The sequence below is a fragment of the Dromaius novaehollandiae genome, chromosome 7 (assembly GCF_036370855.1).
Source record: "Dromaius novaehollandiae isolate bDroNov1 chromosome 7, bDroNov1.hap1, whole genome shotgun sequence".
Lineage (NCBI taxonomy): Eukaryota > Metazoa > Chordata > Aves > Casuariiformes > Dromaiidae > Dromaius > Dromaius novaehollandiae.
The window spans coordinates 18,231,882-18,255,914 of record NC_088104.1 but is presented as its reverse complement, the minus strand read 5'-3'; the positions used below and the strand labels follow the sequence as shown (position 1 = coordinate 18,255,914).

The window sequence follows — 24,033 nt, the reverse complement described above, 5'->3', positions numbered from 1 at the left end:
GGGTCAGCTGGGATGCCGGGGAGCTGCGGGGTTTGGGGGTGCAGCCCCAGAGCCGCCCCCCCCCCCCCCCCAGCTCACCTGTGCACGCAGGCTCAGCGCCCCTGGGGCATGCGTGTTCGGCTGCACGCTGGGTCGGCCCCACTCCGGGAGCCAGCCAGCCCCATGGCGGAGACACACGGCCCAGCCATGCCCTGCCGTGCTCCTGAGCCCCAGGGCCAGGGATGGCTCTGCCTGTGTTTTGTGTGGGGCTCAGCCCCCCCCAGCCAGGGAGGGCAGTTTTGGGGGCTGGAGCCCTGCTGTGGGGCAGCGCGTGGCCCTGGGGGGCACGGCAGGTAGCAGCGAGTGGGGACGGGTGCCCCCCCAGCAGCGGGGCTGGGGTCCCGTGGGGCGAAGCAGCCTCAGGGCACTGGGGAGGGGGCTTCCCGCCTGCTCCCGCTCCCAGTGCCCAGGGGGACGCCCGGACCAGGGTCCAGCTCTGCTCCCCCCGCGGGCATCCCCGTGGCACTGCTGTCCGTGGGAGGTGAATCTTGGCTCTGTCAATGGGGAAACTGAGGGATGGAGCCGCGTCCTCCTCTTGGCTGGCTGACCGGAGTGAGAGCCCGCCGTGGGGCAGGCGAGGGGCCCTGTGGCCTTGTGGGGAGGCTGGGGGAGCTGGGGGTACCCTGTCACAAACACTGCTCGTGGCCAGCGGGGTGACTTGTATTTTTCTTTTAACACTTCACTGACCAAACAGCCAGGCGGTTATCAGGTTTCAGATATTTATTAAGTACACCAGTATCCTTAAGCAAGAGAGTTTAAACAATATAGCAAGTTCCGTAATTTAACAGGGTAAAAATACCACACTACACTACATACAGAGCAAGCAGGGGTAATACGACCTGTTCCATGTCGGGCGAGGGTCTCAAGTGTGCAGGACGCAATAAGGCGGGGGGTCCCAGACCAGCTGAGAGGGAGCTCCAAAGAGCTGTTGTTATCACATTTTATATGCTTCTAAGGCGCATGTCTATTGTGATTAGGTTTCTTGGCATCCTTATCAGTAGCCAGAACCTATGTCACTCTGACACACTCCTCTGGGCTCAACCCGCTGACTGGGTTTTCAAAAGAGAAGGGAAAAGAAATTAATGAAAACTTGTGACAAAGGTTTCCACCCTTCAGATTTAGAGAACTAAATAGTGGAGGCCCCCCATCATGGGTTCTCATGCCTGATCAGCATGTAGTTGTAGATATTAATTCCCCTTTTCACTTGACCTATGAGGCAGCTTTGGTGTGGGTCAGGCTCTTGACATTAGTTTAGGCTGCAAGTGGTTGGTAGCAGATAATAGCAGAGGTGGTGACAAAGGCATTGTTATCATATCCTGCACAAGCTGGGGCGTGTGTCCACGGGCAGGGAGAGACTGCTTGGCCTACGCCCGGTCCCACTCCCCATCTGTGAACAGTGATACCTTCCCCTCTTCAGCAAGCCTTTGGAGTAAACAGTGCCTTGTCTGTTCTCCACACACCCCCAGGCTGGACCCAGGCCCCAGGGCTCGCGGTGCTGGCACCCCCGGGGCGATCGCTGCAGGTCGGACGCGATCCCCCTCCGTGTGTGCCCACCTGCGACCCGCTGCTGGGTGGCCGAGGGCGCTGCGGTCCCCCGCCATGGGGCAGGGGGGTGGCAGGGGGCTGCCCAGCTGCCCCCAGCCCGAGGGGAGGCAGTCCGGGAGCCGGGAAAGAGTCCCTCCTGGCTGCCACTTCCTCTCTGGGCTGCACGGTGGTTTTGCAACCTCTCTTCCTCCATGGGTGGCATAAATCGGCCGGCGGAGGAGCAGCGCGGGGCACCGCGGCGCGGACAGCGGCGCAGGTGAGGGACCCTCTGGCTCTGCTGGCAGGCGCCGGGGAGCCGAAGCGTGGCGGGCCTCCTTGGGCCCCTCGTGCCCCCGGCGCTCTGCGCTCCCTCCACGCTCCGCTCCGGAGCCCAGGTTCGTCCCCACGTCAGCCTGCAGCGGAGAGCGAGACTGTGGGGAGGGAGGACTGGCAAAATCCCTGGGGAGCTTCCTGACAAGAACAGGACTGGGAAGGGCAAAAGACTCTGGACTTGAGGGGAGCCAGCTAAGGAAGCGACCGGTGAGTCCTCAAGGATGCTGCACTAGAGCCCGGGGTTTCCTTCGGCTTTGCCAGCCCTCGAGCTCCACGGCTAAGCTGCTGCCTGCCCCAGCGTTTTGGACCCACCGCACCGGGATGGTCTCCTGGGTCCGGCCGGCCCCGAGGGCTGGGTGGCCTTGCAGGGGGGATGCCGGACGTGGCGGAGAAGGAGCCCCGGGGGGCTGCATCTGGGGCTGGTCTCGGCTGGCTCCTGAATGGGGGCAAATCCTTCCCTTCCTGGGGGCCGGGCAGTGCAGGTGTTGCGGGCGAAAGCACCTGCTCCCATTTCCTTCGCGCTTGGCGGTGGGCTGGGAGGATGTTTCCCCACGCCCTGTCCCTCCTTCCCCCCACAAAGGGACCTGCTGGGCAGCTGCTTCACAGGCAGGACTTCCACGGCGGCAGGCTTGGGGAGGAAACTGGGTGCTTCTTGTTCTCCCGAGCAGCCCGGGGCTGGGCCGGGAGTCTGATACCCACGGCAGGGTGGTGGGAGGGGTGGGGAAAATCTGGTCCCCAGAGGAACCGCAGGGATTTTGTGAGGGAGTCAAAACAAGAAGCCAAAAATACCCCAAGGGGAAGCGCTTCTCTTCTACCCTGGGCGCAAGCGTCTGGCTCTGCCTGGTGTCCGCGGCGGCTGGGAAGCCTGAGCAGCCCTGCCCCGGGGACCCTCCCCTTGGGCACCAGCAGTGCCCCCCAGGGAGATGGAGCGGGATCTCCGCAGGAGCAGAGCTGGCAGAGCCCGGGAGGGTTTGTCCCTCCATGGGCACTGGTGGGAGCCCAACTGGGCACTGAGTCCAGCTCTGGGCTCCCGGTACAGGAGGTTGTGACAAACTGGAGCTGCTCTAGCCACAGGGTTTGGAGCACAGGACATAAAAGGGGAGATGGAGGGAGCTGGGTTTGTCCAGCTGGGAGAAGAGAAGGTGTAGGGGGCATCTAATTGCTGTCTTCAGCTCTCCTATGGGGTCTGCAGAGAAGACAGAGCTGGGCTTCTTGCGGAGAGGCCCAGAAGAAGGGCAGAGGCAGCAGCAGAAGTTGCAGTGGGGAAATCCCCGCTGGACGGAAGGGGAAAGTTGTTCCCAGGCAGAGTGGTTCGGTTCAAACCAGGCCAGCTCATGGCCAGGGCTTCCAGCACCGTGGGGCAGCAGCACCCCCCGAGAGGCCTGGCAACTCCAAGCACAGATGGGGAGAGGGGGCCGGGAAATGGGACAGAGGCACGAAACTGGAGTGAAAAGGAAACCTCAGTCCACAGTGGGAGAAAGATGAAACCCTATAGTCTTCAGGGAAGTGTGGATGGTGTGCGTAGGCAATGTCCTAAATGCCAGAAGACACAAAAAAGCAACTGTCAGCTATGATTTCCCCACCATGGCAGAGCTAAAGGGGCATGGGGATAGCTGGCAGTACTGGGCAGAGGAACAGGAAAACCAGAGATGTGCAATGTTTCCAAAGCCGCCTGCAAAGGGCAATACATCCTTCCGTCCCAGGGGTGAAACCCATCACACAGGGACAGGACCTGGGGGGAGAAGAAAAGCATGAAATTGCCTTCAGACCTTCCCAATTCCACTCTGTCCCTGACACCGCGACTCTAGCACCACTGCTGAGCAGGGTGGCAGAAGGGGTAGAGTCAGCAGAGAGATGCTCGAAGGGCTGGGGATGCTGGAGGAATCCAGAGGTACTTGAAGGATGCAGAAATGCCCAAAGAGCTCAGAGGTGCTTGAAGGACCAACACAAGCCAGAGGGACCCAGGGATGCTCGAGGGCCCAGGTGCCTCCTGGAGGGGACTGAACTCAAGCAGAGGTGCTGCATTGATGGGGAGCCCCCACCCCGAGATGAGAAGGTCGATTGGTGGTGGGGACCCGGGAAGATACATGTGCTGATCAGGAAATCCTGCCTTTGTGTGAGGGGAGAATGAGGGGGACAGGGAAGGGACAGGGCTGCAACAAGATTTGGCTGGTCTTTACCTGAGGACTGGCCTGTCCTTGGTGCTGTTTCTGGTGTGGGATTGACAAGCAAACATTGCCTGGCCTGGGGGGAACTGGGCTCTTCCTGGCAGCTGCATGGCCCTGGGACCATGCCAATTCAGAGCTGCAGACGTGGTCTGGGAGGAGATGACAGGTCAGGTTCTGCCCTGGGAGAAAGGCTTGAAGGCAGGAGGGAACTGAGCTACCAGAGGGGCCCTGGGGGTGTTGTACAAGGGGACACATGGGTGACAGTGTCCACATGTAGCACTGCCCATTACCTGGCACAGCTTGGACATGGGGCACAGCAGAGGGATCGAGGGGCATTGCTGGGGGATGGAGCTGTGGGGGACCCAGAGATGCTGCCACCTCTGGCTCAGGCCATGCTCCCACCTTGCACTCACGATGCCTTTGTGCCTTGCAGGCAAAATGGACACGATCTCCTTCAACGGGGATCTCTCTGATCTCTTCTTACTCTACAACTACACCTACGACTACAGCACTGCCATGCCCGACACCGCTATCTCCTCCTCCCCGTGCCGGCCTGATAGCTCTGTCCTCAATAAGTACCTGGTGGTGGTGATCTACTGCCTCGTCTTCCTCCTCAGTGTGGTGGGGAATGGGCTGGTGGTGTTGGTGGTGACCTCCAGCCACACAAACCGCTCTGTCACCGATGTCTACCTGCTCAACCTGGCTGTGGCAGACCTGCTTTTCGCCTTCAGCCTGCCGCTCTGGGCTGCCTACCGGGCCCACGAGTGGGTTTTTGGCACTGTGATGTGCAAGGCCATCTCTGTGCTGCAGGAGGCCAACTTCTACAGTGGTATCCTGCTGCTGGCTTGCATCAGTGTGGACCGCTACCTGGCCATCGTCTATGCCACCCGGGCCGCGGGTGAGAAGAGGCACTGGGTTAAGTTTGTCTGCTTGGGCATCTGGGTCTTCTCCGTCCTGCTCTCCCTGCCTGTTCTGCTCTTCCGTGAGGCCTTCCCCTCACCTAGCAACGGCACGGTGTGCTACGAGCGCATTGGCGGTGAGGACACGGCCAAGTGGCGGGTGGTGCTGCGGGTCCTCCCGCAGACCTTTGGCTTTGCAGTGCCCCTCCTGGTGATGCTCTTCTGCTACGGCGTCACCGTGCACACCCTCCTCCAGACCAAGAATGCCCAGAAGCAGCGGGCCATGAAGGTCATCTTGGCTGTGGTGCTGGTATTCCTCATTTGCTGGCTGCCCTACAACATCACGCTGGTGAGCGACACTCTCATGAGGACACGGGCCATTGCTGAGACATGCGAGCGGAGGAACCGCATCGACACAGCCCTCTCCGTCACGCAGGTCCTGGGCTTTGCGCACAGCTGCATCAACCCCTTCATCTATGCCTTCATCGGGCAGAAGTTTCGCAACAGCTTCCTCAAGATCCTGGTGCAGCGTGGGCTCATCAGCAAGGATGCTTTGGCTCGCTACGGCCGCAGCTCTTACGCCTCCTCCTCTGCCAACACCTCCACCACCCTCTGAGCCCTGCCGCTCCCCCAGGACCTGAGCTGCCTGGCTTGCAGCAGTCCCCAGGACCCCAACTCTCCCTTCCCACACACCCCAGCACCCTTGTGCGGACTCCAGAGACATGGCCTGGGGTGCCGGGCACAGCCCTCCAGGACTCCCTGCTCGCAGACGGGTGTCAGATGGGTCTGTGCTTGCTGCATGTCGGTGATGGTAAGAGTGTGCGCGGGGGGGCTGCGTGCGATTGCATGTGTGTGCAATGCTGTGTGTATGATCATAAGTTTGCGTGGGTGTGATTGTGTGAGATTGTGTGTTGTGTGTGATCATATGTGCATGCAATCATGGTGTGATCATATATGTGTGGGAGTTTGTGTAGGTGTGATCGTGTGAGGTTGTGTATGTGTGTGCACAGCCGTGTGTGCATGTGTGAGTGCGCATAAGCGTGTGTGTGTGACTGCATGTGTGACTGAGCAGGTGTGTGTGTGTGTGACTATGTGTGCATGTGTGTATGTGTATACATGATAGCTGAAATGTGTCTGTATGAATGTGTGTGTGATTGTGGGTGTGCATGTGAGTGGTATTTGCACGTGAGAGCAATGCTCTCACGTGCAAATATGTGCACAAGCACTACTGGGCATTCATAAACTTGTGTGCATGTTAGCGTGTGCAGTTATGTGATCATCTGTGAGTTGATATATATGTGATTGTGTGTGTCTGCATGCAAGTGTGTGCACAATTGCGTGTGAAAGTGTGTGTGACCGTGGATAGGGTGTGTGTGCATGGGAGATTGCGTCGTTCTGTGTGTGCGACTGTGTGTGTGATTGTGTGTACATCAGTGAGTTGGGGAGGTGTGTGACCATGCACATGGCAGTGAGCTGGCGTGTGTGTAGCTGTCCATCAGGCTGCCTGGGACACGCAGGGGGTGGAGCAGCCCTCAGGCACTGTCAGCAGGCCCCAGCGACACAGTGAGGGCTGGTGGGCAGCGATGCCACGGGGATGTGCGAGGCCGCTGCTGGAATAGGGACCCCAGCTGGAATAGGGATCTGGCAATGAGGGGGTATGAGCCACCCCGGCCTTGTTTCCAGAGAAGACGTGCCCAGTGCTGCTCTCCTTCCACTCACTTTGGGACAGAGCCTGTGACATTGGGGACTCTGCACCAGGGCCATGGGATGCAGACGATGTTCGTGCCTGATGGCCGTCCATCAACATCAATAAAGAAGCTGATGGGTTTGTCACCCATGTTTGGCTTCTGTTTGCCATGGGGATCTGGCTGTGTGGGATAGGGTGGTGGCACAGGGGTCAGAGCACACTTCTGGGGAGCCACTTGGCCATGGTGTTTCTTGGGGATGATGGGTCCCGGATTCCCTGCCCCAGCAGGCCCCCCCCCTTGCTGCCCTGCATGCTGTGCTGAAAAGGCTATGTTCAGTGTGTCCTGGCCAGCTCGGCCCTGCGGTGTGTGCTGTAATGCTCGTTTCCAAGCCAGGAAAACGCTGTTGCCCAAGAGACTGTTGCAGATGTTTTTGCATCCTGTGCGTCCCTGGCAGGTCTCACCATCTGCGTCACGGAGCCAGGCCCTGTCCTTTCCTGGCCTGGGGCCTCCATGACCTGTTAGTCCCACCCGGGAACAGGGCTGGGGGGCAGACTCCTGCCACCCCTTTCCCAGCACCCATCTGAGCCCGAATGATGCAAATCAGGGCAAGATCCCTTTGCAGCTGCCCTCTGCCCTCACTGACACAGAGCCAGCCCCGTCCCCAACGGGCCGAGGGTGTCAGCACCCCCCCTGCCTCCCCGGTGCTGCAGTGCCTGGTGGTCATTGTGCAAAGGCCTGGGAACCTGCCCCTTACACAACCGGGCAGAGGAGGAGGGAGCGTTTCCGCCCCGGCTTGGGCAACTGGGGCTGGCACCAGAGTGCAGCAGAGGGGCTGGAGAGGGGGTTGAGACCCTGCTGGGGTCCCACCTGCCACCCTCCATGACACGTGTCAGACTGTCTGTCCCAGTGCTGTTCCATGGGGGTCCTGTACTGCTCCTCCATTGTCACCTGCCTCTGGGTCCTGGGGGTCCTTAACGCAGGAGGCATCAGTGGGTGCCTGCTGCGTGCTGCGTGGTGGGTGCTGAGGGGCTGAAGACAGGGGCACGGGGGTCCCTTGGCACCCAGGCATGGAGCCCTGCGTCCTGGGGGCTTGGGGCTGGGCAGGGTCAGTGGAGTAGCTTGGCAGGCACAGCCCATCACCTTTGCATCTGGGAAACCTCTTGCCCAAGTGGTTCCTTGCAGCCCGGCAGGAAGCTGGGGGTGTTGGCTAAGAGCTGTCTCTCCTGCCTGTTGCTGCCTCCCTGCCAGGGCCTCGTGGTGGGGCAAGGGGCAGGGGCTCAGGCAGGCCTCAGATGGGGCACCTTTTCCTGGGACGGTTTCCCCCCAAGGAGGGCTTGGACAGCCCACCTTGGTATCACCCGGCTCCCGCACCCTGGCCAGGGATTCGAACTGACGATGACCGGCAGGTGACACAGGAGCCACAGAGTTAGCAGGAGCGGGTTGTTTTCCTCTCCGTGGACCAGCCACATGAAAGACATGTCCAAAACCCTAAACTCTGAGAGGAAGAACCTGCGCAGCAGGCCCTGGACGCCTGGGTCCCTGGCTCATGTGAGTCCATGAAGAGGCAGTCAGGGTGGGCTGTGGCTGGAGTGGGTCTCCCAGGCATGGCACGACGGACCCGGTCCTGACTCATGTGGCCTGCTGGTGCCTTTGTTGATAGCAAAGCAGGCAGCAACGACCCTGCTTGCCCACGTCCACGGAGCATGCGTGGCACACCTTGCCCTGGCATAACCTGCCAAGAGAGGACGGGCTCGTGTGCTCAGAGGCCATGACATCCCGGTGCCCCTCATCCCCCTGGATGCCCACCCCCTGCCCCACTCTCTCCCCCCATGCCTCGGGCCCCACCTGCAGCTGTAGCGCCGGGAGAGGAGGCGGAAGTCCTTGTGGCAGCGGGCACACAGCCCCACGTCGCGAGGCACCGCGCTGGGCATCTGCGGGTCGATGCCCTCTGTCTTCTGCCACAGTGCATCCTTCTCCCTGCAGAGAGGGGTCAGGTCAGCTCCAGCTGGGCGCAGGGGCTGGCAGAGCCTCTCTGCCTCTGCCAGCACCCTCAGGAGTGGGGTTGTCCCCAGACCGGATCCCCTGGGTGCATGGACAAGGGCTGGATGTCTCTCTTGGGCATCTCTCTTTCTGCAGTGGGTGGGGACACGTGGGAGCTTGGCCGGGTGGGCACAGGCATGTGCGTGCACACACACACATGAACACCCACACATGTAGACACTCATGCATGTGTGTGCATGCATGTGCATGTGCGCACACAAGCCTGATGGCATGGACAGGTCATGCGCAGGCCGGAGTGTGCATGTGTTTGGGGCATGCACCATTTGTTGCACTCGCAAGTGTCCCATGCAACAGCCCCTTTTTGGCTGCCAGCTGTGCTCTCTGGTTTACACATGTGCAACAGCCCCAGCAAAAATCCGTGCTCCCTTTGCTGTAACGGCCCCCAATATAGCTGCTGCCCCCATACCAGTAGTCCAGCAATGGGAGGTCTTGGTGCAAGGCCTGGCACCAAAGACCCAAGGTGGGCACCCAAGTCTCCCCCCAGGTCTCTGAGGTGGTGACTGGGATTTTCCTGGGCTCTGGTGCCCTCCTCTGGGCAAAGGGGTTTGCGAGCATGCATTTGCACATGGCACAAAGCCTGCCAGTTGTGGTGGCCATGGAAAGGGTGGGCACAGGGCTGCCCAGGGCTCTCACCGCAGCAGCTCCAGCAGCCGCCCCTTCATGTCACGGATGAGCTCCTGCTGCCGGGCCTGCTCCTCGCCACGTGTGGCCTCCCGCTCCATGGCCTCCCGCTGCGCCCGCTGCAGGGCCGATGCCCAGCGCTCCCCATCTTGCCGTGCCCTGGCACAGAGGGTGGCATGATGGCTCTGAGCCCAGCCCCGGGGTGCTGGGACAGCTGGGGTGGTGGAGGGGATCCCCCCCAACCCACAGCCAGCCACCTCTCTATCCATCCCTCCATCTGCTCACCCATGCATCCCTCAGTCCATCCATCTGTGCATCCCCACGGTCATCTCGCCATCCACCAGTCCATCCATCCACCTACCCAGCTGTTTTCCAGCTATTCATTCATCCTTCCCCTCACCCATCCCTCCATCCCTCCACCAACCCACTCATCCCTCCATCCATCTACTCACGCCCAGTCCATGCCTTTGTCCCTCCACCCATCCATCCATCCCTCACACGTCCTCACTTCAAATTCATCTCTCCTTCCCTCCACCGACCCATCTGTCCCTCCATCCATCTGCTCACCCTAAACCTATCCCTCCACCCATTCATCCATCCCTGTCCATCTGCTCACCCCATGCTCATCCCTCCATCCTTCCAGCCATCCCTCAATCCCCCACACATCTCCTCACCCCAAATTCATCCTCCCATCCCTCCACCCACGCCTCTGTCCCCCCTTATCCGTCAGTCCCCAGATCGATCCCCTGCTCCTTCCCTCTGCCCATGCCCTGCCTCTGCTCCTGTGGGGATGCAGCAGGGCACTGGAGGCCAAACCTCCTCATCCTGGGGCCACCGCCATGGGGCGAGGGGGCTCCGCAGCGGGAGCCGGGGGCACGCCGGGGACAGGGGAGGGCTCATCGCCTACCTGCCCAGCTGCTCCTCCAGCTGCACCACCTTCTGCCACTGGGCTTGGAGCTGCTGCCGACCCTGGCGGGCCTCGTCCTGGGCTGCAGTGGCCAGGGCAGCCAGGCGCTGCAGGGAGAGGCGCTGGGCTCAGCCAGGGCCCCCGCCGTGGCCCCCCACAGTAGTTCTGGGGGGGCTCTCACTGGGGGGCTGCTGGGGGTCTCACCGCCCCCCGCCCCGGAGATGTGGCTCGGGAGGGCACCCCAGGGCGGCCGCCTGTACCGTCACCATGTCAGCAGCTGTGCTGGCGCCCGGCTCTGCCCTGGCCTCCGCCGGCTCCTCTCCTCGGGGCTCCCGGGCCCGCTCCAGCGCCCGCCTCAGCGCCTCCTCCAGCGCGGCCGCCTCCTCCTGGGCCGCCGCCAGCCGCCGGGTGCCATCCTCAGCCACGGCGCTGGCCCGCTGCTCCAGGGCCTGGCGCTCCTCGTCCGCTGCCCGCAGGGCCGCCCGCAGCTGCCCCCATTCCTCCCGCTGCCCGGCCGCCGCTGCCTCGCAGGCCTCCAGGCGCGAGGCCAGGGCCGCCTGCTCCGCCTGCGCCTCTGCCAGGCGGGCGGCCCGCGCCTCCGCCACGTCCCGCCAGCCCCGCGCCTCCTCCGCTGCCAGTGCCAGCGCCCACTGGGTCTCCTCCAGGGCAGCCGCTGCTGCCCCTGCCGCCGCCGCTCCGCCGGCCTTGCTCTCTGCTGCCCGCTCCCGTGGCTCACAGCCCTCGGCCTCCAAGGGCTGCGGTGGCCACCCGGCCTCCAGCGCCCGCAGCCGCCCCTCGGCCGCCTCCAGGGCCGCGGCCTGCGCACGGCAGAGGCCATCCAGCTCCTCGCGGCGCCGCTCCTGCTCCTCCCGGGCCTGCTGCAGGGCAGCGGCGGCCTCCTCCGCCTGCTGGGCCCGGCGCCGCAGCTCGGTGGCCCTGGCGTGCAGCCGCACCAGCGTCCCGCTGAGGAAGGCATTGGTCTCCCGCAGCGCCTCGGCCTCCCGGGCCTGCAGCTCGGCCTGCTGGGCGCTGCCCTCCTCCTGCTCCCGGTGCCGCCGCTCCTCCCGCGCCAGCCGCCCCTCCAGCACCACCACCTCTGCCCTCAGCCGCTCCGCCAGAGCCTGCAGGGCGGCGTTGGCCCGCCGCAGCTCCCTGAGGCGCTCCCGTGGTGGCGTGCCGGCCTCCCCGGCTCCCTCGGCCTGCGGTGCCTCGCCCGCCCGCCCCGGTGGGGAGCTGCCAGCGTCGCTGTCCTGTGGGGCCTTCTCCTCCGGACTGCCAGCGGTCTGGGGCCGCAGTGGCATCCTGGGGGGATGGGGATGGGCTCAGGGCTAGGGGAAGGGGGCTGGCCGCGCGCTGAGGGCAGGCACGGCTTGTGGGGAGGCCCCCCGCGCACCCCCCGTGCCCCTAGGCTCACTCGGAGAACATGGGCCAGGCGGTGTCCAGGTCCGCCCGGCGCAGTGCCAGGTGGAAGGTGATGCCGTCCAGCTCGTACAGGCTGCCCAGGATCTCGGCCCGGCGCCGGGGGCTCAGGAAGGGGCTGCGGGCGTAGTACCACTCACTGCAACCACAACACAGGCTCTCGCACCCCTCCGCAGGTCCCTCTCCCACCACATGCCCACCGTGTCCCCCCACCCCGTGCCGCCCCGGCTGCCAGGCGCCCCCCGCTCTCACCTGAGGCTCTGTGGGTCGAGGAGGCAGAGCTGCAGTGACTCGGCCAGCTGCCGGTGCACCAGGCAGTAGCGCAGAAAGGCCCGGGCTCGGCCCACGGGGGTCTTCAGCTGCGGGGAGAGGGGGTTACCCACGCCAGCCGCGCCAGCGCTCGCCCGCCCGCTGCCGAGCCTGCCCTCATGCAGGCCTCCTCCCAGCCCACCCGCGCAGGGGAGGACAGGGGTGCGCAGGGCTCAGGCTGGGGGGTTTGGGGGTAGTGGGGAGCCTGGGGGGCAGTGGGGACCCTGGAGGGCAGTGGGGGGCACTGCTTATCAAAGAGGAGAAAATGCGGTGCTAGTGGGCAAATCCTCTCCATGTGCATGAGTGTGCACATCCACATGCGTGTGCATAAATGAGAAAAAGTGCACACAAGCACAGGCGTGCAAGTGCTTACGTGCATACACAAGGATGTGTATGGAGTGCCTGCACTCACGAGCGCACCCATGCACGAGTGGGTAAGCGCGCATGCACCCACAAACGTGTGCGCAAGTGCAAATGCGCTCAGGCGTGTGCCTGTGCACCAACACTCGTGCAAGTGCTGCTCGCAGAGGTGTGCACGCAACCGCGCACACGTATGCACAAGTGTGCATGTAAGCGTTCCCCAGGGCAGCCCCGTGAGCCCGCGCAGGTGGCCCGTGCCCACCTTGTCCAGCGAGGTCACAAAGCGAACGCCCTCGTGTTCGTGCCGGCGCCGCGCCAGGCCCTGGCACAGGAAGTCCCAATAGTCTTTCCGCTGCCCAAAGAAGTTCCTCTTCTCCTTGAGGTCGAACTGGCAGAGACAAGGGCTCAGCCCCGTTGGGAGAGGTCCCCTGTCCCCTCAGCCTGTCCCCCACGGGGCTGGGAGCCAGCCAGCTCCCCTGAGTGCCCAGCAGGCACCCTGGCACTGTTAGTCCCGGTGTCCCCTGGCTGGGTACAGCCTGCTGCACTGGGGTGGTGGGGGGAGAGGTGCAGGGTGGCCCTTGGCTGGCTCTGTGCCTCAGTTTCCCTTTTGTGGCATGGGGAATAACACCACGCTTCCTGTGGGGATGAGGGTGAGCCCTGGGCAGGGTGTCTGCCGGCTGCGGGGGTGCTTGGCACAGCCAGGGATGCCCTGAGCTGGACAACACCAACCGCATCCGAGAGTGCCAGGGGAGTTGGCTCAGCCCTCCCTGGAGAAGCTCTTCCTCCATGTTCCCAAAGCCAGGCAGCGTGAGGGCCTGATAGTGCCAAGGGCCAGTGCGCCCAGCTCTTCCAGGGTGCCCACCCCCCAAACGGCTGGCACAGGTCCCCTCGGCTGTGCCCCGGGGGAAACTGAGGCAGGGAGCGGGCTGGGGGCATGCGGGTACCTGGAGGAGGAACTCCAGCTGGGCGCAGAGGCTGTGCAGCTCCCGGCTCCCGTCCGTCACAGGCAGGTTCTGCTCCCGGTAGCACCGGTTCAGCTCAGTGATGGTTTCTGTGGGGCGGCAGGGCTGAGCCGGCCCGGCCCTGGCGGGCAGCAGGCTCCATGCCCAATCCCACACCCTCCCTGCTGTGCCCAGGCTCCCATGCCCGGGGATTTCTGCTGCGGGTGAAAGAGGAACCCATGGCGGGGTGAAAAGGGAGAAGAGGGAGAGCGAGTGGGCGCAGGTACCCGTTGGGCTCTGCCGGCACCTGCTTCCCCCTGCCCAGGCACCTGCGCTGGTTGTGGGGCTGGCAGCGAGGATGGGAGCAGAGCCCTGCACCAGGCTTGGCGCTGGGGGGGAGCTGGCATCCCCGCAGTGCCAGCTGAGAGGGTGATGAAGGGGTGATGGGGCTGCTCCAGGGGGCTGGTCCTGAATGGCACCCATGGGGGGGGATGGGGACTGCTTCCCTGCAGCACCAGGACACGAGTGACACAGCCCTTCCCTGCTGCCCGTGGGCTGGGTGCAAGAGGAACATGGTGTCCGGGTTGCCGGCCTGGCCAGCCTGCCCAGGATGAGATGGTGGGAGGTGAGGGCGCCCGTGCACCCCGGCAGGGACACGCCGGCACACTTACTGTGCAAGTCCTTGATGATGCGGTTGAGCTCCCCATCCCCTGCCATGGCTTCTGCTCCGGGGGTCTGCAAAGACAGAGGCACCAATTACAGGGTGCTGGGCTGGCACTGACCCTGGCACCCCAAAACTCTGCTTTGGCCTCTCTCTCCCCCAAGGAAAGGGTCCTTTTCCCCCCAGCCCTACCATGGAGCTGCTCTTTCTTAGGGTAAAGAGCAGGTTGGGCATGGGGCACCCTTTCTGCCCATACCCCCCCCTCCATAGGCATGAGGGGGCACAGGTGCCCCATTTGTGCCCCCTTAGTTCTCCATGCACCCCATCCCGGACAGGCCAAAACACCCTTGGGCTCTGTCCCCTGCACCGCGCCAGGCGTGCCCTGCCTGGCAGCACAGCCCTGTTTGTGGGAAGGCTGCTGGAGCCGAGCTCCCGGAGTGTCCCCATCCCTGTCCTCTCTCCCTTCGCCCGGGATTCAGGATGTGGGTTTGTTGTGGGGGGAGCACTGCCTTCGCTTCTGCTCTCGCTTCCTGTGCTCTCACCATCAGCAGCCCGGGAAGCACCGAGGCGGGCCGGGCAGGGGGCACAGAGCCTCCCAAAGCGCAGGCCCCCAAACCGAGCCGTACCCCGGGCAGAGCACGCCGGGGCCTGCCACCATGGGTGGAAGGTGGCCATGGGGCACGGGGAGCGTGCATGCGTGTGCAAGTGTGTGCACGGCCGGGTGCGTGTGTGCACGCTCACGGGAGCCGTGCGAGCACGCGTGCACAAGCATGCCCGAGCGTGCGCGAAAGCCCTGTGACCCTGATCTCCCCAGCCCCTGCTGCCCCCAGGGCCCCCCTCCCCCTGGCGCTGCCCCCAGGGCCACCCCACCTGCCTGCAGCGGACTCTGCCACCCGGCGTCACCGGGTGCCTGGTGGGATCCAGGCCTCCAGACACCCGGGTGCCTGCTTTTGCATCCTTGGGTGCCCAGTCTTCCCATGCGCCCACCCAGTCCTGCGCCCCACTTTCCCCTGGGGAGAGGCGCCACTTACTGGTGCTGGCAAGCTGTGGGGTGCCCCAGCCACTTGCTGCGTCCCTGTCGGCTCCCCACTCGCCCCGCGCCCACGCTGCGCCCAGCCGCTTCTCCTTTTGTACCTCGGCCAGGAGGAAGTGAATGGGATTGGGGCGGCAGGATTTGCCCCCACCGCATCGGGCACCGCGGCTCTGCCCACCGGCCCCGGCCCCTGCTCTGTGGGGCTGGGCAGTGCTGGATGCTCAGCCTGAGCCCTCCGCCAGGCCCCTGGGATGGCCCGTGGGGGCAGGAGGGCAGCAGGGTCCCAGGCCTGGGGGTCCCTAATGCCCTCCCCTGGGGGGAGCCTGGCTTAGGAATGTTTTGTGGGACCCCCAGATTTTGGGGGACCCGGGGCCCATACCCAGCTGGGGAGAGACAGCAGCGCCCCCAAGGCACCAGCAGTCCTCTGGCACAGAGACCCCTCCTGGGCACCAGCCCCCTGGGCACCAGCCCTCCCCAGCAAGGGCAGTAGCCCAGACCCCCGGGGGTCTGCCCCCCAGGTTGGGGCTGTGCCCACAGCCGGGGCTGCAAACTCATCCTCAGAGACCCTGGTCAAGGCCCCCCCTTGCCATCCCTGCCCGGGAGCCCCCAGCCCCAGAGTGCCGCTCTGCCACTGTACCCATCTGCCTTTGCCGTGCCAGCCCTGCCCCGCGGCTGCCGGGGCGGGGGAGGGGGTGATGCCGGCTCAACCAGCAGCACGGGGCACGGGGACCCAATGCCACCCCGCTCCCCACCACCAGCTGGGTGAACGACCCCACTGTGCCTGGCTGCCCTCCGCCCCCACCCCCGGCACCCGCCGCCCCTACCTGCGGCACCCCAGGGCCTGCCTGGCCAGGCCCCCGCCACCCCCAGCCCAGGCCTCTGCTCGGCACCAAAGCGAAAGTAGGAAGTGGTGCTGAGCCGGGGCCTCGGCATCCCCGCACCCTCCCAGCTCCCGGTGGGGGCCACCTGCTCTGCGGAGGGCATCAGGGCGGGGGGCGCCCCACAGCAGCAGGGGCACGAGGGGGGAGCTGCTGGCAGTGCCTGGAGCGATCCCTGCGTGGGCACCCTCGGCCTGCCCGGACCCCTGCCCCAAGCTGCCCTGTGGGTGGGGGGGCCTGGCACCCCCGTTGGTGGGGGCACTGGGCGCCTGCAAACCACCACCCCACTGCACTGGGGCAGGGAGGGGGGCGCATAGGTGTGCGTGTGCCTGCAGCTGCACCGCTCCACCAGTGCCACGTGCCTGGGGCCGGGCATCCCGGTGGCAGGACCTCGGCCCCTGCGGAGGGTCCATGTCCCCCCCCAGGGCTGGTGCCATGGCCCCTTGTCCCCTTGGCACTGGAAAGGGGGGATGAGGCACCGTGAGACCCCCCTTCCCTGCCCCAGGCGGGGGTGAAGGAGGGGGTGCCGGGGGGCCGGGCCGCCCGCCCATCCTTGGTGTGGGCGCAATTCAATTAGGGAGGGCTGGCCCGCGTGCAGCACTGCCAATAAAGCTAATGGCCCTGCGCAGGCCTGGCGCTGCCTGACGGGGGGTCCCAGCTGTGCAGGCCATCTGCTAATTAAATTGGAGAGGGGACGGCGGTGGAGCCAGCGGTGACGTCACCTGCCTGGTGCTCAGGGAGGGGGCCGCGGCCTGGCCCCCGTGCGCCTGAGGGCCCTCTGCCCACCCTGGGGCGCTGGGCACAGCCACAGGGGGCTGCAGCGGGCAGGGGACCCCCGGGCTGCGGGGGACACCCACGGTGATGCTGGCCCCGGGGGTGCAGAAGGAGGGCCAGCCCCGAGCGGGGGGTGCGGGATCTCCTCGGGGGCCCTTGCAGCGAGGAGCCCCCCCGGATAACTCCGCACGTCAGGGCACCCTGCCTGGGTGAGGGCACCCAGCTGGGGGGGGCACCCTCAAACCTGTGTCCAGGCACCCGGGGGGGGCCAGGCACAGCTGGGTGCCGTGGGGTGGATCCCGCAAGGCAGGGAAGGGAAGCCCCCCATGGGCAGGCACTGGGGCTCACGTTGAGGGGGGTTGGGGGGAAACTGAGGCAGAGCTGGGGGGGGCACTGGCTGAGCTGTGCTCCATCCCAGGCGTCTGGGCTGGGGGTCTTTGGGGGGGGGCATTAGCATGCACCCCGCAGCGGGAGCACACGTGTGTGCGGGGGACAGGCGCCGGCATGGCACCGGAGCCCCGTGGGTGCCGAGGCCCTGGCAAGCCGGGGAGGAGGAGGAGGAGGAGGAGGGGGAGGAGGAGGAGGAGGTGGAGGGGGAGCGTGGCGGAGCTGGCTGCCACCCAAGCACTGCAGGACATGGGCGGGCACGGTGCTCCCTGCCTGGCTGCCAGCGCGCAGGCGATGCTGGGGGACCGAGGGGGGGGAGGACCTGGCCTGGGGGCACAACAGCCCCCAGGCCCATCGCCGCACACGGGCTGCCTGCTGTCGGGCGCCTCCCGCATCCCCTTGTGCCAGGGGGGCCCAGTCGCGTTTGGCTCTCGGCCCCGGAGCACGCCTGCAGCAGAGGTCGGCGCCTGCACCCCCCTGGCTGGGCGCCCCTCGGGCGGGGGGCACCATGACCCGGCTGAGCTGGTGCTTCACTGCCCTGGTGCGCTGGGGGAAATACTTCTTGTCCTGCCTGCTGCCCCTGCGCGGCTGCCCGCGCCAGCAGGTAAGCCGGCACCGCCGGGTGGCGGGCGCCGGGGGGAGTGTCAGGCAGCACGGGGGGGCACAGCTGGGGGGGGGGCGTGGGGAGGGGGGTGCGGGCTGGTTGTGCCCCTGCCTGCTGCAGGCACTGGGCGGGGGGGGGTTAAACCACACAGGTGTTTGCCCGGTGCATGTCCCTCGTCCCTCCTCGTGCCAGCATCAGCGCCTGGCACAGGGACCCATCCTGCCCTGTCTGCGCTGGGGAAACTGAGGCAGGGAGGGCAGCAGCTCCAGGGCGGTCACAGCCCCGGCCGGTCCCGCTGCAGCGCCATGCCTTCTGTCCTCGAACTCCCCCAAGCCCGGTGGGCCGGTGCGTGCCACTCCGGCTGGCTCCGCCGCCCGTGTGAGACTGTGCCGGCGAAGTGGGCGCCAAAGCCGCTATGGGGCAGCGCCTGGGGGACTGTCATGGTGGGGCAGGGACATGCCGGTGGTGCAGGCGTGGGGAGCGTGTGTGACGACAGGGATTCCCGGGGGCTGCAGTGTGTGTGCATGTGCATGTGTCCCTTCCCCAGGGGTGCGGGTGTGCAGGGGTGCGTGTGCATCAGGGTGCATATGTGTGTCTGTGTGTAGCATCACCAGGGTTTTCCCCTGCCATGAGCTGCTACATGGGTGCCCCTGTCCCTCTCCATGCCCAGACATGTGCCATGTGCACACGAGGCCACCTCGCCGCCGGGGCCTCGGCTTTCCTTCGCAGATGGGCTCCCCCCTGTCTGGCACTTGGGTGCGCCCGCATTGGGAACAGCACGCAGAAGGCGGCTGGGGAAACTGAGGCACAGGGCCGAGGGCTGCGGGGGCTGTGGGCCCACGGCCCCGACGCGCTCGTGACCCCCTGTGAGCACAGCTCGCCCTGCCTGCACCCGCGTCCTGCCCCGCCGCATCCCCCGCCTGACTCACGGCCTCGTGGCTCCGGGCAGCTGAGCACAAGTTTCCAGGCTGGAGCCGGAGTCACCGCTGGCCGCCTCCGCTCGGGACTGGAGGGGCATGCTGCCGCCTGGCCGAGCCCCCCAGGCGGGCGGCCACAGCCACCCAACCCCTCCCGCGGTGTTTGAGGGCTGCCAGTTCTGCCCCCACCACCTTGAAGGTTGTCCCCCCGCTCTGAGGCCCCCCAGCTCGGCTCATGAATGTCCTTGGGACTGCGCCACTTCCTCCCCGTCTCATCTCAGTGGTGGGAGCCGGGACCACCCAGGGGGTAGCGGGGCCCTTCCTGGCGGTCTGCTGGGGGGGGGGGACGCGGAAGGCGACCCTTTCCCGCAGGACCCTATAGAGGCTGGGAGCGAGCGGGGGGTGGCCAGGGGTGGCGGGTGCCCCCCGGGTCGGGCCGCGGCGGCGAGCGGAGGAAATGAATCCCAAATGCTGCGGGAGGAGGCAGGGACGGGCCCCAGCTCCCGGGCAGCGCGCCCGGACCCGCAGACCCTCGGGGGGGGGGGGCCGGGGTCCCGCCAGCCCCCCAAAACCCTCGGGGGCACCTTGGCCAGGGTGCCAGGCCCCCTCCGCCCCCAGGCCGGGGGTGCTGGGGGGGCGTTGCCGGAGGGCAGCGCTCCCGCAGCTGGAGCAGGCGCTGGGGGCCGGTCCCGGCGGAGGGCTGGGGGCGGGCCCGGGCCGGGGGGAGCGGAGCGAGCGCCGCCGGGGCCGGCGCCGGGGCTGCGGGAGCTGCCGCGGGGCTCGGCGGCCGCCGGGGCTGCGCCGCAGGCAGCATGACCGGCGTCTGCCTCTCCTGCCTGCTCTGGGTACGGCCCGCGCCGCCCCGCTCCGGCACCGGCACCGGCACCGGCACCGGCACCGGGAGCACCGGGGGCAGCGGCACCGCGCGGTGGGGCGCGGGGGGCGCGGGGGGCTGCAGCGGGACCGGCCCGGGCACCGCACGGGAAACCAGCTGGGTTCGGGCCGGGACCGGGGCCGGGACCGGGGGGAGACCGGCGGGGATGGCCCAGCCCCGGGGTGGAGCTGGGGGGGCCATGGCGGGGAGGGGACACCCGGGCCGGGAGCGGGGGTTACAGCGGGTACCGGGGGGATCGGACCGGGAGCGGGACGGCTGCGGCGGTGAGCGCCGGGTCGGGGACCACAAGGGGAGACCGGGACCGCGAGGGTGCAGGACGGGGGGACAGGGCTGCCGCGGGGGGGGGGGCTACGGTGCCGCGGGGGCAGCTCGGGGCCGATCCCCCGTTGCCTGCAGCCTGGGGCACCGGCTGGGGGAGCCCCTTTGCCCCGGGTGGGGGACCGGGCAGACCGAGGGGATCCGGTTTGCGCCGGGGTTTCCGTGCCGTGGGGATGCCGCAGGGGCCCTGCGCCCCCGTTAGCCGCTGGAGCGCTCTGGGTGCGAGGTGCTGTCCCGCAGCGGGCCCGGGGCCACCCGGCAGAGCGGGACCCGGCGTCCCGGTGCCTCCACCCGTCCCGGCGCTGCAGCCTCGGCAGAATCGGGCCGCGAACCCGGGTGTCCTGGGTGCCCGGAGGGACCCGGATCCCCCCACCCCGCAGCTTTCTGCGGTGCTGGGCAGTGAACCGGGCAGCCCGGGATCGGGACTGATCTGCCCTCCCTCGCTGGCGCTTTCGCCAGCCCAGGACACCTGGGTCCCCTTCCTGGCTCCTGGTGTGGGGAGGCCCCTGGCCAGCGAGACTCCTGCCCACTTGCGCTGGGGGACCAGGCCCCCGGTAATGGTACCTATGGGTCTGCGGGTGGCATCCCCAAGAGGTCCCCTGTCCCCCTCCCCAGTCCCCCTGCCATTCCTGGCCCTGGGGCAGGGAAGCTGACTGGGATCTTCCTGGTATGGGGCTGGGACGTGGTGGTCTCATGGGGTCGGCTGCAGCCTGCCAAGCGGCGCAGGGGGGGTGGCACTGGGTGGGCACCTGGAGCGGGGAGGTGGGAGCGTGAAGTGGGGCTCTGGGCCTCCCTGCCAGCAGCCCCCCAGCACAGGCACAGCGCTGGCACCGTGACAAGCTCGGGGGGCTCTGTGGGGTGGGAATGGGGGGGGCTTCACTTTCCCAACAAGGATAATTAGCACTAACGAAGCATGCCAAAGCTGCTGTGTGGGGCCTGGCTGGGGTGGGGGGGGGCACGTGTGCGAGACGCGTAGGCCTCCCTGGGAGCCCACCCCGGTGCCCTGGGAGCGTGGGCCGAGGCCTCTTCCCGGGCACCGTGCAGCCCTCCAGCGTGGCAGCTGCTTTGCATATGCAAACGAGCTCATGGCATCGTCAGCCGTAGCTGTCACCCAGCAACTACGGCGTGAGAGCCCGTGGCCGGTGGCGGCAGGGGCAGAAAGCCGAGGGGATTTGGGCACCGCTGGGGAAACTTTTCCCATGGCCGTGGCCACAGTGTTGCCCGGTGTGATGTCTGTGCACACATGCGTGTGCATTTGCGTCGCCATGTGCACACGTTCCCGCTTCTGCGTGGGGCCATGCGAGGGCTGGGGGCTGGCGAGGGACCAGCAAGTGGCCCCATGGGGAGCAGAGGCCCAGGGCAGAGGAGTTTGCACCTGCGTGCACAAGTCTGTGCGGAAGTGCACATGATTCGCATGGATCTGTGTGTGGGGACACAGATGTCCCCACACCCAAATGCACACACATCTGCTGGCAGGAACTTGCACACTTGCGCAGCCTTGCACACTCACAGGCACACATACGGGTGTGATGCACTGGCTCGCATGCATGATGTGCAGCACACACAGCGCCCTCACACCCACTTGTGCATGGCTCAGGCGTGCGCCCAGCACAGGCTCCTCTGCACACACACATGCATGTGCGCTCCCCCTTTGCCTCTGCAGCAGTGGGGCCTGCTGCCCCGACCTCTTCGTCTGCTGCACCCTGGGGAAACTGAGGCAGGAGGTGGGACAGCAGGAGCTGGGTGGCACCCTGACGCTTTGGCACCGTCGCACCCCGCTCTCCGCTGCCTGGCGAGCTGTGCTAGCCTGGAGGGGAGCAGAAAACCCCGGCAGCCTGGCAAGGGGGAGGCTGCAGGGCCTCTGCTTAATCTCATTAGTCTTGGCAGGAAAAGACCGGGGTCTCACTTCTTCCTCTGAGGCTCCGTGGTGGGACGCTGGGCGCATCACCGTCCAGTGCTCACGGGTGTGCAGCGTGCACGGGTGTGTGAGCACCCACATGCGACTGGGTGTGTGACCTGGTGGGCACCCACCTGCTCTCATACATACACACACACACACACACACACACACACACACACACAATCCCTCTTTAGGCCCCCACACTCACCGCATTACCCGCCCCCCCGGCTCTCATGGGCTGCATCAGCGGAGTGGGCACAGACCCCTCCGTTGCCCACCCCAGGGCACGTGGGGGTGACGCCAGCCTCACAGATGCTGGGTGCGTTTCCTGGGCCTGGGGGGGGGGGTGGGTGACCTTGCAAAGCCACCCATGGGTGTTGGAGTGGCTCTGCCTTGGGCACAGCCGGGAGCAGCACCCTGGGCACAGCTCACAGCCCCAGATGCACTGTGCACTAGAAAGCCTGCTTGGGGACACCACACACACGCTGAACACATGCATGTGCCACGTCCCCCGTGCATCCCCCATGCAGCATTTGGCACTCAGCTGTGCCCACACAACACGTTGCAGTGAGACACCCCCCTGCAAGTGCACATGGCCCATAATGCATGCACATGTCCGGGTGCGCACACAGTTGCATATTCACACACATACATGCAGACACATCAGTGCCTGCACACACTTTCACCTGCATGCATTCCCACATGCTCGCACACATGGTCATGCATGCACACAAGCACACTCACACACATGTGCATGCAGGCATGTGCTCATATGTGCTTGTGCGTGCACACACATGCTCCCAAAGGCACATTAACAGTTGTGCACCCACACGCATGCACCTGTACACACATGCACTCACACATATACCTTGACACGTAGGCAAATATAAGGGCACATCTATGCATGCTTGCACGTGCAGACACACTCACATACGTGCACACAAACACGTATTCACACATGTGCACACACATGCACACGTGCACACGTATGCAGATGCATGCAGACCTGTGTGCACGTGTGCATGTACCTGCATGCACCCAGGCACACGCGTGTGCGCTCACGCCCGTATGTGCACGCACATGCGTGTGGCTCAGCCCCCTGTGCGCCACCAGGGGGCGGCAGAGACTATTTAAAGGGACAGCCCCTCGGGGGGGGGGACATTGCCCCCCCCCAGCCCTGCTGGGGCCCACGCAGGAGCCGAGGCCCTGGCCCCGTGGCACCGGGCCTCCTGCAACGGTGCTGCTCGGGTGCGTGGGGTTCTGGGGGGCTGCCTTTGCACGGAGCGGGGTTTGCACTGCGGGGCAGGTGGAGGATGAGCTCATTGCTGGGAAGCAAGCTGAGACCGGGCCATGGGGGTCAGGGTAGAGCAGAGGCAGGGCTGTCGCGGGGTCCCTGGCGCGCAGTGGGGTCTCCGAGCTGCCTGGTGCCCTGCTGATGAAGCCCCCGTGTCCCCCCAGCCCCAGGACCTGGAGGCCCCCCCGGCGCACACGTTCAAGGTGACCAACTTCAAGAAGGTGAAGGCGTGCGGGATCTGCCGGCAGGCCATCACGCGCGAGGGCAGCACGTGCCGAGGTGAGCGCCCGCCCGCGCGGGGGCCCGGGGGTGGGCGCCGTCTGCCCCGCCGCGGGGTGCCGCGGCAGTGAGAGGAGGGCCAGGGAGCCGGCGGGGGATGAGCATGTGTGCACAGGGGTGTGTGGATGTGTGTGAGCTAAGCAGCTGCGAGCCAAGTGTGTGCGGCAGCGAACGCACTCGTGTAGGTGTCTGATAGGTGCCGAAGTTTGTGCATGTCCCTTTTTGCAAGGGGTTGCCTGTGTGTGCGTGCAAGGGTGCACGTGCAAGCATGTGCACAGCTGTGTGTGTGCCCGCACGTGTGAGGGCAGGAGCTTGTGTGTGTGCAAGGCTGTGCATGCATACCTGAAGGCAGGATCACATGCACGCATGCACATGCAAGTGTGTGCATGTGTCAGAGCAGGTGCTTGTGCGTGTGCAAGCATGCATGCAAGTGTGTGCACACCTTTGCATGCAAGCACGAGGTGAGAACAGCATGCAGATGTCGCTGTGTGTGACGTGGCTGCGCACGCCAGCTACGTGTGCGTGCACATGCGTGTGCACCCTCACTGTTGTCCGCGTGTGCACATAGAGGTTTGTCCGCGCGGGCCTGCGTGCACGCGCTCGCGGCCTCCCGCCCCGCTCTCGGCCCCCCTGTGTAGCGCGTGGCTGCCGTGCCCCTGTGAGCCGGGCGCGTCCTGGTGGGACACGCTCTGACGTGTCCCCTCACAAGTGTGCGGTGACGCCGGGCCCCATGCGAGGGGCAGCGGGGAGGAAGCACTCCTTGCCGCGGGAACAATGTGGCTTCCTGTGTTCCCTGCACTGCAGGAAATGACCCCGCTGGGGAC

General features: G+C 66.0%; 3 protein-coding genes across 6 annotated transcripts in view; 2 read left to right on the top strand and 1 right to left on the bottom strand.

Moving 5' to 3' along the window:
- Positions 1-75: 75 nt before the first annotated feature.
- On the top strand, positions 76-6,800 carry LOC112997270 (C-X-C chemokine receptor type 1-like). 2 transcript variants are annotated; one of them, XM_026123213.2, is made up of 2 exons: positions 76-1,840; positions 4,498-6,800. In XM_026123213.2, exon 2 carries the CDS (start codon positions 4,503-4,505, stop codon positions 5,577-5,579), a length of 1,077 nt encoding a protein of 358 aa, XP_025978998.1. In that variant the 5' UTR covers positions 76-1,840; positions 4,498-4,502; the 3' UTR covers positions 5,580-6,800. The 2 variants fall into 2 exon arrangements, with proteins under 2 accessions (XP_025978998.1, XP_025978990.1); XM_026123205.2 differs by lacking the exon at positions 76-1,840 and adding an exon at positions 1,847-2,103.
- A 1,292-nt stretch (positions 6,801-8,092) lies between these two features.
- Positions 8,093-15,019, bottom strand: RUFY4 (RUN and FYVE domain containing 4). Its single transcript, XM_026123473.2, has 11 exons — positions 14,962-15,019; positions 13,941-14,004; positions 13,273-13,379; positions 12,591-12,716; positions 11,912-12,018; positions 11,655-11,798; positions 10,501-11,542; positions 10,241-10,347; positions 9,346-9,492; positions 8,497-8,628; positions 8,093-8,383 (listed from the first exon to the last, which is right to left on the bottom strand). Exons 2-11 carry the CDS (start codon positions 13,984-13,986, stop codon positions 8,281-8,283), a joined length of 2,061 nt encoding a protein of 686 aa, XP_025979258.2. The 5' UTR covers positions 13,987-14,004; positions 14,962-15,019; the 3' UTR covers positions 8,093-8,280.
- A 4,209-nt stretch (positions 15,020-19,228) lies between these two features.
- TNS1 (tensin 1) overlaps positions 19,229-24,033 on the top strand; it is a 79,058-nt gene continuing 74,253 nt past the window's right edge. For all 3 annotated transcript variants that reach the window (XM_064514765.1, XM_064514772.1, XM_064514764.1), the window contains exons 1-2: positions 19,229-19,368; positions 23,095-23,209. In XM_064514765.1, coding sequence (XP_064370835.1) covers positions 19,336-19,368; positions 23,095-23,209 — 148 coding nt within the window. In that variant the 5' untranslated portion in view covers positions 19,229-19,335. The remainder of the gene's footprint in view (positions 19,369-23,094; positions 23,210-24,033) is intronic.